This window comes from Nerophis ophidion, linkage group LG09 (genome assembly GCF_033978795.1).
Source record: "Nerophis ophidion isolate RoL-2023_Sa linkage group LG09, RoL_Noph_v1.0, whole genome shotgun sequence".
Classification (NCBI taxonomy): domain Eukaryota; kingdom Metazoa; phylum Chordata; class Actinopteri; order Syngnathiformes; family Syngnathidae; genus Nerophis; species Nerophis ophidion.
Window position 1 is genome coordinate 74993227 of NC_084619.1, and position 13669 is coordinate 75006895.

Consider the following 13669-nt stretch of genomic DNA (forward strand, 5'->3'; position numbering starts at 1 on the left):
TAATAGTTCAAACTTAAAATCGACAGACATATGGGAAGTTGATCTTGAAATTTAAGTGTTAAAAGTAAAAAAAAAAAAACTAACAAAAATGTATCATTTTATGAGTGTCAGAGTTAGTTTGTGACGAAACCCAAGATGCAGAGAAGGAGGCAGGCATTGAACAGGAAAACATGATTTAATTTAAATATTAGAACAAGAACAAACCAACGGGGTACAACCAAAAGTGCGCACAAGGCAAATAACAAACTAAGTGAGCTAGCATGGGAGCTAGAAAATAAAAGGAGCGAGGAAGCTACCGGGTAGCGAGCATGAAAACAGAAGTCGTAACGTGTAGTACAAAACAAACTGGAAGCAGGGAATAAAGAACAGTAATGTACAAACATCTAACGGATATAGCTTACCGCTAGGATGCAAATACAAGACACGACACGACAGGTAGCAACGACAAGAGCGACATCGACATGACAATACAGGAGCAACAATACAGAAGCGACATGCAATACAAGAATCCAGCACTGGCTGGAGGTGCAAAGCAGGTACAAATAGGAGCGGGCTGATTGACACCAGGTGTGGCCAAATGCAGAGGGAAAAACTAAAACATAGACAAACTGTCAGGGGCAAGCCTGACAATGAGTGGGGAACCTTTCGGATCTAAAATATATTTAGTAGGATTTTATTTAACTTTTCACTGATATTACTCAAAAATATTAAATAATTAAAATCAATGGTGTCCTGTATTATTGATTTTTGAGGGTTTCAATTGCTAAATAAAGGAACTCTCCTGAAGGAATCAATAAAGTACTATCTATCTAAATACGGCAGATTTCAGTTTTACTATAAAAAACAGATTTGTCTGAGAGAAAATGCACAAAACCTTATTTGTTTTACTTTATATCAACCTCAAGTTGATATAGAGATTTACTGTAAGCATTAAATAATAAAAAAAAAAAATAATTTGACTTATTTTTAACATTTTAGTGACTGAGACCCTTTATGCTCCCCAGGAAAACCCTAAGGAATAATAAAAAAAAAAAATCCATATATTTTGTTATGGTTTGAAAATGAATGTTTACATTTTTCCGTGTGCGGCCCTCTGTGGAAAAAGTTTGGACACCCCTGCTGTAAACAGTTTAGATTCAGCGTTAATTTGTGCTGGGGGGTCGGTTGTCATTTGGAAAGATTTGGCTGATTGCAATGATTGACAGCAGCCTGGTGTGTGCACGTCCAGATTGCTCAGAGTACGCCGTAAAAAGATGAAAGGCTTTTAGGACATTTTAAAGAGGCTATCTTGAGTGGCGCTCTATACTGGCTTATCTATCAAGAGCAGTAAACACAGCAGCAATGTTGCCTGGCTCGCACTGGACCAGGACTCGGACACCAAGGAATAAATACAAATAAAATAAAAATCTGTCCGGAGACGCAAAAAATTTAAATTAAGTGTTATAATGATGGCAACACATGATGAAAGTGTCTGTATTTATTATATTAGCCAACTATTAAGATTACTTTAAAAGTCTTATACACGTGTTATAATGAAGGGCACACATGATGTAAGTGTCTGTATTAGCCTACTATCAAAATCAATTTAAAAGTCTTATATGTGTGTTATAATGTGAATTAGAGAATTACATTTACATAGCGCTTTTTCTCTAGTGACTCAAAGCGCTTTACATTGTGAAACCCAAAATCTAAGTTTTGTGAATAATGCTGTATAATAGACTGTATTTATGTTATTCACATGTGAATAATGCTGTATAATAGACTGTATTTATATTATTCACATGTGAATAATGCTGTATAATAGACTGTATTTATATTATTTACATTAGATAGATAGTCCTTTATTTATTCCGTCAGGAGAGTTCCTTCAGGAAAATTAAAATTTTCAGCACAATCCCATTCAAGTTTAGACAAACATTACAGGGAGACAGAACAGGATCGCTGACAGGTCTGCCGGCTTCCAGCGCCCCTTACAAAAAAGATGAGATAAAGGGGGGGGGAGAAAAAAATAGAAGATTAAAATAAAATTAAAAAAAAACAACAAAAAAACATGTGAATAATGCTGTATAATAGACCGTATTTATATTATTTATATGTGAATAATGCTGTATAATAGACTGTACTTAAATTCCCGTGTGAATGAAGCTATATAATAGACGGTATTTTTATTATTTACATGTGCATAATGCTGTATAATAGACTGTATTTATACTATTCACATGTGAATAATGCTGTATAATAGACTGTATTTATATTATTCACATGTGAATAATGCTGTATAATAGACTGTATTTATATTATTCACATGTGAATAATGCTGTATAATAGACTGTATTTATATTATTCACATGTGAATAATGCTGTATAATAGACTGTATTTATATTATTCACATGTGAATGTTGCTATATAATAGACTGTATTTATATCATTTTATTCACATGTGAACAATTCTGTATAATAGATTGTATTCATATTATTCACTTGTGAATAATGCTGTATAATAGACTGTATTTATATTATTTTATTCACATGTGAATAATGCTGTATAATAGACTGTATTTATATTATTTTATTCACATGTGAACAATTCTGCATAATAAATTGTATTTATATTATTCACATGTGAATAATTCTGTATAATAGACTGTATTTATCTTATTTTATTCACATGTGAATAATGCTGTATAATAGACTGTATTAATATTATTCACATGTGAATAATGCTGTATAATAGACTGTATTTATATTATTCACATGTGAATAATGCTGTATAATAGACTGTATTTATATTATTCACATGTGAATAATGCTGTATAGTAGACTGTATTTATAATATTCACTTGTGAATAATGCTGTATAATAGACTATATTTATATTATTTTATTCACATGTGAATAATTCTGTATAATAAATTGTATTTATATTATTTACATGTGAATAATGCTGTATAATAGACTGTATTTATGTTATTCACATGTGAATAATGCTGTATAATAGACTGTATTTATATTATTTTATTCACATGTGAGTAATGCTGTATAATAGACTGTATTTATATTATTCACATGTGAATAATGCTGTATAATAGATTGTATTTATATTATTCACATGTGAATAATGCTGTATAATACTGTATTTATAGACCATAGACATTACAAAGAGAAGTAGCTAACATAAAAGGTGTCACTGTATGTGATTCTCCAGATGGATGGAGTAAATGTTTTTTAAAGCTGCCAAAACCCTTCGAAGTTCGCGGCAATTTTCCGCCATTCTTTGTCAAAACGTGCTTACCAAACCTTCGACTGGTCTCCCTTTTTCCCAGGTGAAGAGCATTCTGGAGCAAGAGGGCTTCGAGCGGCAGAAGCGAGGCTACAGAAGTTTAGAGGAGATGGACGTCAACATAAGCGACCCTCTGTTCACCAAACAGTGGTACCTGGTGAGTCGCCGCAGCACAATTCCCTGCTCCATCATCACAAGGAGACACATTCCCCGCCACTTCCACAATCAATGTTGTGTGTCACGCTCAAATTAGCCTGCCAATATTCTGTCTGCAGCACCGACTCCCCTGCGCCCCTCAGCTTTAAGTCTGACTGGCAGCCGTGACATTTCTGCATCTCGCTGCGTCAGTCAGCCCGATGCAGAGATACGCCGCTATCTACCACATCAACTGCAACACCCACACACACATCCTCCATGTTGTCTGCTTTTCTTCTTTGTACCCGTGGCCTTGTGAGTCACGGCCGTTGATGCATATTTCACCTTGTCAGATAAACACGGGCCAGGCAGACGGCACACCAGGACTGGATCTCAATGTGGCTGAAGCGTGGCAACTGGGCTACACCGGTCACGGGGTCACCATCGCCATAATGGATGATGGTGCGTATTATTTCATCTATTTGACTAGAAAAAACAAGGTGAAATACACTATATTGCCAACAGTATTGAAATGATCAGAGTCAGGTATCCTAATCACTTGGCCCCGGCCATAGGTGCGTAAAATCAAGCACCTAAAATATTGTGGGAACAGTTTCCTCTTCCAACATGACTGTGCACAAAGCAAGGTCCATCAAATACATGGATGACAGAGTCTGGTGTGGATGAATTTGACTGGCCTGCTCAGAGTCCTAACCTGAATCCAATAGAACACCTCTGGGATGAATCAGAACAGAGTCTGAGAGCCAGGCCTTCTCCACCTGCAAACCCCGTTTTCATATGAGTAGGGAAATTGTGTTAGATGTAAATATAAACAGAATACAATGATTTGCAAATCCTTTTCAAGCCATATTCAGTTGAATATGCTATGAAGAAAACCTATTTGATGTTAAAATTGAGAAACCTATTTTTTTGTGCAAATAATCAATAACTCTAGAATTTGATGCCAACAACCCGTGACAAAAAGTTGGGAAAGATGGCAATAAATGCTGATAAAGTTGAGGAATGCTCATCAAACACTTATTTGGAAGATCCCACAGGTGTGCAGGCTAATTGGGAACAGGTGGGTGCCAAGATTGGCTATAAAAACAGCTTCCATTAAATGCTCAGTCTTTCACAAACAAGGATGGGGTGAGTGTGAATTATATGTGAATTATATTTACATAGCGCTTTTTCTCTAGTGACTCAAAGCGCTTTACATTGTGAAACACAATATCTAAGTTACATTTAAACCAGTGTGGGTGGCACTGGGAGCAGGTGGGTAAAGTGTCTTGCCCAAGGACACAACGGCAGTGACTAGGATGGCGGAAGCGGGAATCGAACCTGCAACCCTCAAGTTGCTGGCACGGCCACTCTACCAACCGAGCTAAACCGCCCCGGTGTCAACACTTTGTAAGCAAATTGTCAAACAGTTTTAGAACAACATTTCTCAACGAGCTATTGCAAGGAATTTAGGGATTTTACCATCTACGGTCCGTAAAATCATCAAAAGGTTCAGAGAATCTGGAGAAATCACTGCACGTAAGCGATGATATTACGGACCTTTGATCCCTCAGGCGGTACTGCATCAAAAACTGACATCAGTGTGTAAAGGATATCACCACATGGGCTCAGGAACACTTCATAAAACCACTGTTAGTAACTAAAGTTGGTCGCTACATCTGCAAGTGCAAGTTAAAACTCTGCTATGGAAAGCGAAAGCCATTTATCAACAACACCCAAGAACGCCGCCGGCTTTGCTGGGCCCGAGATCATCTAAGATGGACTGATGCAAAGTGGAAAAGTATTCGGAGTCCACATTTCAAATTATATTTGGAAACTGTGGACACGGTATCTTCCAGAACAAAGAGGAAAATAACCATCTGGATTGTTATAGGCGCGGAGTTCAAAAGCCAGCATGTGTGATGGTATGGGGGTGTATTAGTGCCCAAGGCATGGGTAACTTACACATCTGCGAAGGCACTGTTAATGCTGAAAGGTACATACAGGTTTTGGAACAACATATGTTGTCATCCAAGCAACGTTATCATGGACGCCCCTGCTTATTTCAGCAAGACAATGCCAAGCAAGTTTCATTGCAGTGAAACTTGCCAAGGGACATGTAAGCAAATATGAACGTTGCTGTATGTATACTTTTGACCCAGCAGATTTGCTCACATTTTCAGTAGAGCCATAATAAATCCATAAAAGATCCAAACTTCATGAATGTTTTTTGTGCTCCAATCACTCTATCACAAAAAAATAAGAGTTGTAGATTGGAAACTCAAGACAGCCATGACATTATGTTCTTTACAAGTGTATGTAAACTTTTGATCGCGACTGTACATGTTAATTGTATTCTATCGTTATTTGTCGTTATCTGAATAAATTATGTAAAAATGTTCATCAGTCAACTCATTGGTGGTCATTTTTATCCATCAACATAAAAATAATAATATCAAAATCAAATGACAGGATGTTATTTATGTAGTTTGCTCATTTTCCTCAACTGGTGCACTAACATGTGGTTTATTTTTATTTACATATGTAGTCTACAAAGATACAAAGAATTGCTATTGTGACATCTAGTGGACACATTTAGAACAGCTGTTTGTTTCATTTAAAAATGTTGGCCTATTTTTATACTTAGCAAACTCCTCCTGCGGCCCAAATAATATTTGTTCCTGGGCCGTACGTTTAACACCCCTGCCTTTATGCCCATTGTTACCAGTTATTAATGTAGGTTACACACATAAATACTGTGTAAATGTGGCATTATTTGTCATGTCCTGTCACCGTCGGTTCGACATATTCGTGTGTTTCCTGATTTTCTGTATTTGTGTTAGGGTTGTCCCGATACCAAAATGTACTTCCGTACTTTTCGATAATTTTCTAAATAAAAGGGACAACAAAATTGGCATTATTGGCTCTATTTTAACAAGAATGTTTACGGTACATTAAAAATATTTTAATCATCGCAAGTTTGTCCTTAAATAAAATAGTGAACATACGAGACAACTTGTCTTTTATTAGTGAGTAAACAAACAAAGGCTCCTAATTAGTCTGCTAACGTATGCAGTAACATATTGTGTCATTTATACACCTATTTTTTGTCGACATTTTGAAGGACAAGCGGTAAAAAAAATATCAATTAACTTGTTCATTTACTGTTAATATCTGCTTACTTTCTCTCTGATCATGTTCTATCTACACTTCTGTTCAAATGTAATAATAAATTATTCTTCTGTTGTTTGGATACTTTACATTAGTTTTGGATGATACCACAGATTTAGGTATCGATCCGATACCAAGTAGTTACAGAATCATACATTGGTCATAAGCAAAGTCTTATTTCCTGAGTTTATAAACATAATATAAATTAAAAAAACAAAAAACAAATAATAGTAGTACCGACTAGATACGCTATTGTATTTGGTATCATTACAGTGGATGTCAGGTGTAGATCCACCCATGGCGTTTGTTTACATTGTGACGCCAGTGAGCTATTGGTGTGTAGTGAAGCATGTTTAGCTCTTCCTTGCTTTATTTGTCGCCATGGAGACAAGGATTAGTGATTAAAAAGTAGCTAAAACACTGCAGACTAATGGACGTTAGCCGCTAGCTCGCTAGCCATGTTTTAAAGCACTTTTTCCTGAGGGTGTTTCAGTGTTATAACTTCACCTTTATCGTTATTTTTATTTTTTTTAGCCAAAATGTGTCCGTTCTTCCTTTTCTGTTGACACGCTGTGTCTTCTTGTAAGTACTCACTGAATGTGCGCTGCCGAACATGCTCCTCTGCTTGTAAAACCAGCAATCCCTGCATCCCGGTGTCACAATAACCGCCGAAATACGTGTTCGGGACGATTAATAACTCTTTTTAAACACCGTCGGCTTATAGTGTCGGGCTCACTATTTGGCATCAATGCCCTTGGAGCCCAGCAGTGGAGGTAAATAGGGGCTCACTGTTAGGCAAATCCGCTGGTCAAGTTCTTATCTACTGACCTACTTAAAACCTGCACAAACAAACCAATTATAAAAGCCAGGTGTAAACAATTGACGACGCCTAATAAGGGAAGACATATTGTTATATTAATACCTCGCCCACTGTGTCAATATTAAAGACTTTTGTTTGTGTTTGCGTTGTTTCTCATTAGGTTGTAAAAGCCTTTCTGCTATATTAACAAATGTAACTCATGTTCCACAACCGCCATCTCGTTGTATCAAAGCCACATGATTAATTGCACCGAATATTAATGTCCAAATTGCATTGCAGGCATCGACTATCTGCATCCAGACCTGGCATCAAATTACGTGAGTACTTCGCCGCCGTTGAATTGCAAACACGACCCGTGCGGTTGCTGGATGTCGCTGTTAATGAGCTGAAAGTGTGCCGAGGTAGTTGCTGCTGCAGATTGTGACGCCGCACCTCCAGCATACTGATAACACCTCGGAGAATGAGGGGGAGGAATCTCAGGAGTGACCAGACACACTTACTCTTACATCCCAAAGGCACAACACTAATTCAAGTGTCACAAGTCAGCGATATTTCAGTCTCTATCGTGTTTGTTATCACTCCGGCACTCTTGTCTTGTTCCGTAAATTGTGCAGTAAATCGTATATTGTTTTGTATATTGTACAGGACTGCTTATTATTTTCATTAAATAGGAGGCTATTTATTTCAATTCTTAGTTTTATATTTATTACTTCTTGTGTAATTTATTTACTTTGACTACCACACCTTAAATTGGAGTCCTTAATCTCACTATATGCAAATATAATGACAATAATGTCCATTCTATTCTATTCTAATCTATATATATATATATATATTAGGGCTGGGCAACGATTAAACATTTTAATCGAAGTTAATCGCACGATTTCTCCGATTAATCACGATTAACTGCATTGTATACGCAAAGCCGAATAATGAATTCAAAAGTAGTGTGTAGTGCACCTTTATTGGAATATTCTCCCACATGAACAAAAGCGCCAAAACATTTGTTGTGCAAACACAATTTAAATCAGTCCTTGTTAAACAGTAGCAGTTAAATAGCATATTTGATGAAAATCAACTCCAAAAATGTAAATACAAACATTTAATCTTATTGCCACTGCCAGGGTATTTAAGTTATCCTGTTTGTTATGGAAAATAAATATAATCTACATACAAATCTCTGAGCCACAATCATAACATCTGAACAGGCAATTTCTGAGGTAACAGCAGACATTTTTTTTTTGATCAGGGATCTTATGTTTAAAAAACCTATATTATAGGTAGTGGGCTGTTTTAGGGAATTTTTGATCAAATTATCCGTACTAGCAATATTAATAATGTTGTGTTTATTCTGCGTAGTGCACTTAAAATAATTATGACCATATCTAGGAATTGATATGATGGGAATTTTCCGATTGTTTGCTTGGTGCTTTGATAAACTGAAGGCATCATATACATGGTACTATATTGTGATGTTATGAGCCAGGGAAAAAAAGACCTACCCTACCCAGCATGCAACAGGAGTGAGGAGCATGTATAGGTTGTGTCGCCATGACGGCATCTTGTATGTTGTGATATGCACGCTCTGAAAGCAAACGTTAAGAACTCAGCCAACACTCCTGGTCTGCATTATTCATAAATAGACAGACAACACATATACTCCGCTGCTTCACAAGCCGCTGGATGTAGCCGGCAAAGTATTCCCATGCTAGCTAGCCGCTCTAGCAAGCACGCCTCATTCAGTCCAAAACGGCCCGATCTATCCACATCCAGAATTGTCTGGCGGTCGTAAGTGATCCCGGAGTGACCACGCTGTAAGCCAGACATGACATTTGCAGAATTGTCCGGTATTTTTGCCAAATGTTCCATCTTTACCAAGAGCCCCTCCACGCCGGGCGACGCCATCTTGTTAAGAAAAGGCGTTAACAAAATAAAAGCATGTAAACAACATACGCAAATGTGCGATAAAATAATTGTCGGCGTTAATAGATTGATGAGTTCACTCGTAATTAACGCATTAATTTGCCCACCCCTAATATGTATATATATATATATATATATATATATATATATATATATATATATATATATATATATATATATATATATAATATTTTTTTACTTTCAACGCTTGACATGTTTTAACAAAAAAATATCTTCTCTGTTGATATAAAATACTTGTTCTTCTTTGCCATTTTGTGAATTGTGAATTATATTTATATAGCGCTTTTTCTCTAGTGACTCAAAGCGTTTTACATAGTGAAACCCAATATCTAATTTTTACATTTAAACCAGTGTGGGTGGCACTGGGAGCAGGTGGGTAAAGTGCCTTGCCCAAGGACACAACGGCAGTGACTAGGATGTTTTTATCGCGGGAGAAGGCAAAATATGCAAACATACTTCTTGAGATCAGTTGTAGAGAGAAATATTTGAGGTTGGGTAATTGCAGCGTTGAACTTTTGAGGGAGAAAGCAGGGATTCCATATATATATATATATATATATATATATATATATATATATATATATATATATATATATATATATATATATATATATATACAGTGGGGCAAAAAAGTATTTAGTCAGCCAGCGATTGTGCAAGTTCTCCCACTTCAAATGATGACAGAGGTCTGTCATTTTCATCATAGGTACACTTCAACTGTGAGAGACAGAATGTGAAAAAAAAATCCAGGAATTCACATTGTGGGAAATTTAAAGAATTTATTTGTAAATGATGGTGGAAAATAAGTATTTGGTCAACCGTTCAAAGCTCTCACTGATGGAAGGAGGTTTTGGCTCAAAATCTCACGATACATGGCCCCATTCATTCTTTCCTTAACACGGATCAATCGTCCTGTCCCCTTAGCGGAAAAACAGCTCCAAAGCATGATGTTTCCACCCCCATGCTTCACAGTAGTTATGGTGTTCTTGGGATGCAACTCAGTATTCTTCTTCCTCCAAACACCACGAGTTGAGTTTATAGCAAAATGGATACATGGATGATACAGCAGAGGATTGGGAGAATGTGAAGTGAATTATATTTATATAGCGCTTTTTCTCAAGTGACTCAAAGCGCTTTACATAGTGAAACCCAATATCTAAGTTACATTTAAACCAGTGTGGGTGGCACTGGGAGCAGGTGGGTAAAGTGTCTTGCCCAAGGACACAACGGCAGTAACCAGGATGGCACAAGCGGGAATCGAACCTGCAACCCTCAAGTTGCTGGCACAGCCACTCTACCAACCGAGCTATGCCGCCCCTGACATCCTTTCATCTGACCGCTCATGTGGTCAGATGAAACCAAAATAGAACTTTTTGGTATAAACTCAACTTGTCGTGTTTGGAGGAAGAAGAATACTGAGTTGCATCCCAAGAACACCATACCTACTGTGAAGCATGGGGGTGGAAACATCATATTCATATATATGTATATATATATATATATATATATATATATATAGCCATCATTCTCATGCAAACTCCACACAGAAAGATCTCGAGATTGAACTCAGGACCTTCGTATTGTGAGGTACATGCACTAACCCCTGCTCCACCGTGCTGCCCTATATTATATATATATATATATATATATATATATATATATATATATATATATAGGTCAGAACAGTAAATTATTATATGTATAGTAATTTCAATTTGACTAACATATAATGGGCCAACGGACGGTCGTTTTTTAATCAGTTAATTAATTGTTAAATGACTGCTCCTTGCCTCGGTAACCACGGTATTTCTCCCACCGGCACAACAACACGCATATTCCTTGCACGATGTTGGATTTCCCCGTCTTCACTTTCACACACCGGCGCCCTGCTTTCTGGACTCCAGCCAAACGCCATCCTAAAAAACCCGCTGCCAGTCACAAAATCCAAATAAGTCCCTTTTTAACCGTAAAAGTCAGCCCGGTTGATCCGGCGTGGATTATTCTCCGTCCCCTGCGCTTTACTACGATGTTTGTCCACGCTGCTGCTTCTCTTGCCTGTCAACACAGACCAGCCTGGACCCAAAAATAACGGCGGGCCTTAGCAGGGGTGTTGCAGGCATTATGCTCCACCGCCTTGATGCTTCTCGCTCAACCGTGATCCGTGTTGGTTTGAAACGCGACATCGTGTACTAAAAGTAATCCTGCTCTCCTTTCTTTAACCCTGCAGACACACTTTGTTACCTGCCTCTGTCTTATCAGCGGCGTGCAACACATCTGAAGATGGCATTATCTACAGCTTATCTCCCAGCTAACCACTAGGCTGCTTCTAGATCCATGTAGAAATCAATCAGTTCACCAGATAAACGTTTGATACGGTGAATTACAGACATGTTTTTGACTGTGTTTGAGCACTAATGCCAAAAAAAACCCCCAAAAACTGAAAAACTACACGGACATGCTTGGGTTGGCAACCCAAAATGTTGAAAAAGCCGTATTGGACCAAAAATACTAAGAAAAAAATACATCTGTCTGGAGCCGCCAAAAACAAAAAAGCTTAAATAAGTGTTATGATGAAGGCCACACCTGTTGTAAGGTTTTAATTAGCTCTATTAGCCTACTATCAAAATGACTTTAAAAGTCTTATATAAGTGTTACAATGAAGACAACACATGATGTAAGTGTCTATTTTAGCCTACTATCAAAATGACTTTAAAAGTCCTATTTAAGCGTTATAATGAAGACAACACATGGTGTAAGTGTCTATATTAGCTATATTAGCCTACTATCAAAATGACTTCAAAAGTCTTATATAATTGTTATAATGAAGACAACACATGATGTAAGTGTCTATATTAGCTATATTAGCCTACTATCAAAATGACTTCAAAAGTCTTATATAATTGTTATAATGAAGACAACACATGATGTAAGTGTCTATATTAGCTATACAAGCCTACTATCAAAATTACTTTAAAAGTCTTATATAATTTTTATAACGTAGACAATACACAATGTTAATGTCTATATTAGCCTATCAAAATCAATTTAAAAGTACTCTATAAGTGTTATAATGAAGACAACACATGACGTAAGTGTCTATATTAGCCTACTATCAAAATGACTTTATAAGTCCTATTTAAGTATTTTAATGAAGGCAACACATGATGTAAGTGTCTATATTAGCGTACTATCAAAATGACTTTAAAAGTCTTATATAAGTGTTATAATGATGGCAACACATGACGTAAGTGTCTATATTAGCCTACTATCAAAATGACTTTATAAGTCCTATTTAAGTATTTTAATGAAGGCAACACATGATGTAAGTGTCTATATTAGCGTACTATCAAAATGACTTTAAAAGTCTTATATAAGTGTTATAATGATGGCAACACATGATGTAAGTGTCTATATTAGCGTACTATCAAAATGACTTTAAAAGTCTTATATAAGTGTTATAATGATGGCAACACATGATGTAAGTGTCTATATTAGCCTACTATCAAAATGACTTTATAAGTCCTATTTAAGTATTTTAATGAAGGCAACACATGATGTAAGTGTCTATATTAGCGTACTATCAAAATGACTTTAAAAGTCTTATATAAGTGTTATAATGAAGACAACACATGACGTAAGTGTCTATATTAGCCTACTATCAAAATGACTTTAAAAGTCTTATATAAGTGTTATAATGATGGCAACACATGATGTAAGTGTCTATATTAGCCTACTATCAAAATGACTTTATAAGTCCTATTTAAGTATTTTAATGAAGGCAACACATGATGTAAGTGTCTATATTAGCCTATCAAAATGACTTAAAAAGTCCCATTTAAAGGCCTACTGAAATGAGATGTTCTTATTTAAACGGGGATAGCAGCTCCATTCTATGTGTCATACTTCATTATTTCCCGATATTGCCATATTTTTGCTGAAAGGATTTAGTAGAGAACATCGATGATAAAGTTTGCAACTTTCGGTGCTAAGAGAAAAGCCCCGCCTCTACCGGAAGTAGCAGACAATGACGTCACATGTTTGATGGCTCCTCACATATTCACATTGTTTTTAATGGGAGCCTCCAACAAAAAGTGCTATTCGGACCGAGAAAACGACAATTCCCCCATTAATTTGATCGAGGATGAAAGATTTGTGTTTGAGGATATTGATAGCGACGGACTAGGATTTTTTTTTTTTTTTTTTAAACGCGATTGCATTGGGACGGATTCTGATGTTTTTAGGCACATTTACTAGGATAATTCTGGGAAATCCCTTATCCTTCTATTGAGTTGCTAGTGTTTTAGTGACTTAAATAGTAC

General features: G+C 36.5%; 1 protein-coding gene across 1 annotated transcript in view; it reads left to right on the top strand.

Moving 5' to 3' along the window:
- The window catches only part of pcsk2 (proprotein convertase subtilisin/kexin type 2), a 65453-nt gene that overhangs the window by 16865 nt on the left and 34919 nt on the right, over window positions 1–13669 (top strand). The window contains exons 3-5 of the mRNA XM_061911777.1: window positions 3324–3437; window positions 3769–3877; window positions 7686–7723. Coding sequence (XP_061767761.1) covers window positions 3324–3437; window positions 3769–3877; window positions 7686–7723 — 261 coding nt within the window. The remainder of the gene's footprint in view (window positions 1–3323; window positions 3438–3768; window positions 3878–7685; window positions 7724–13669) is intronic.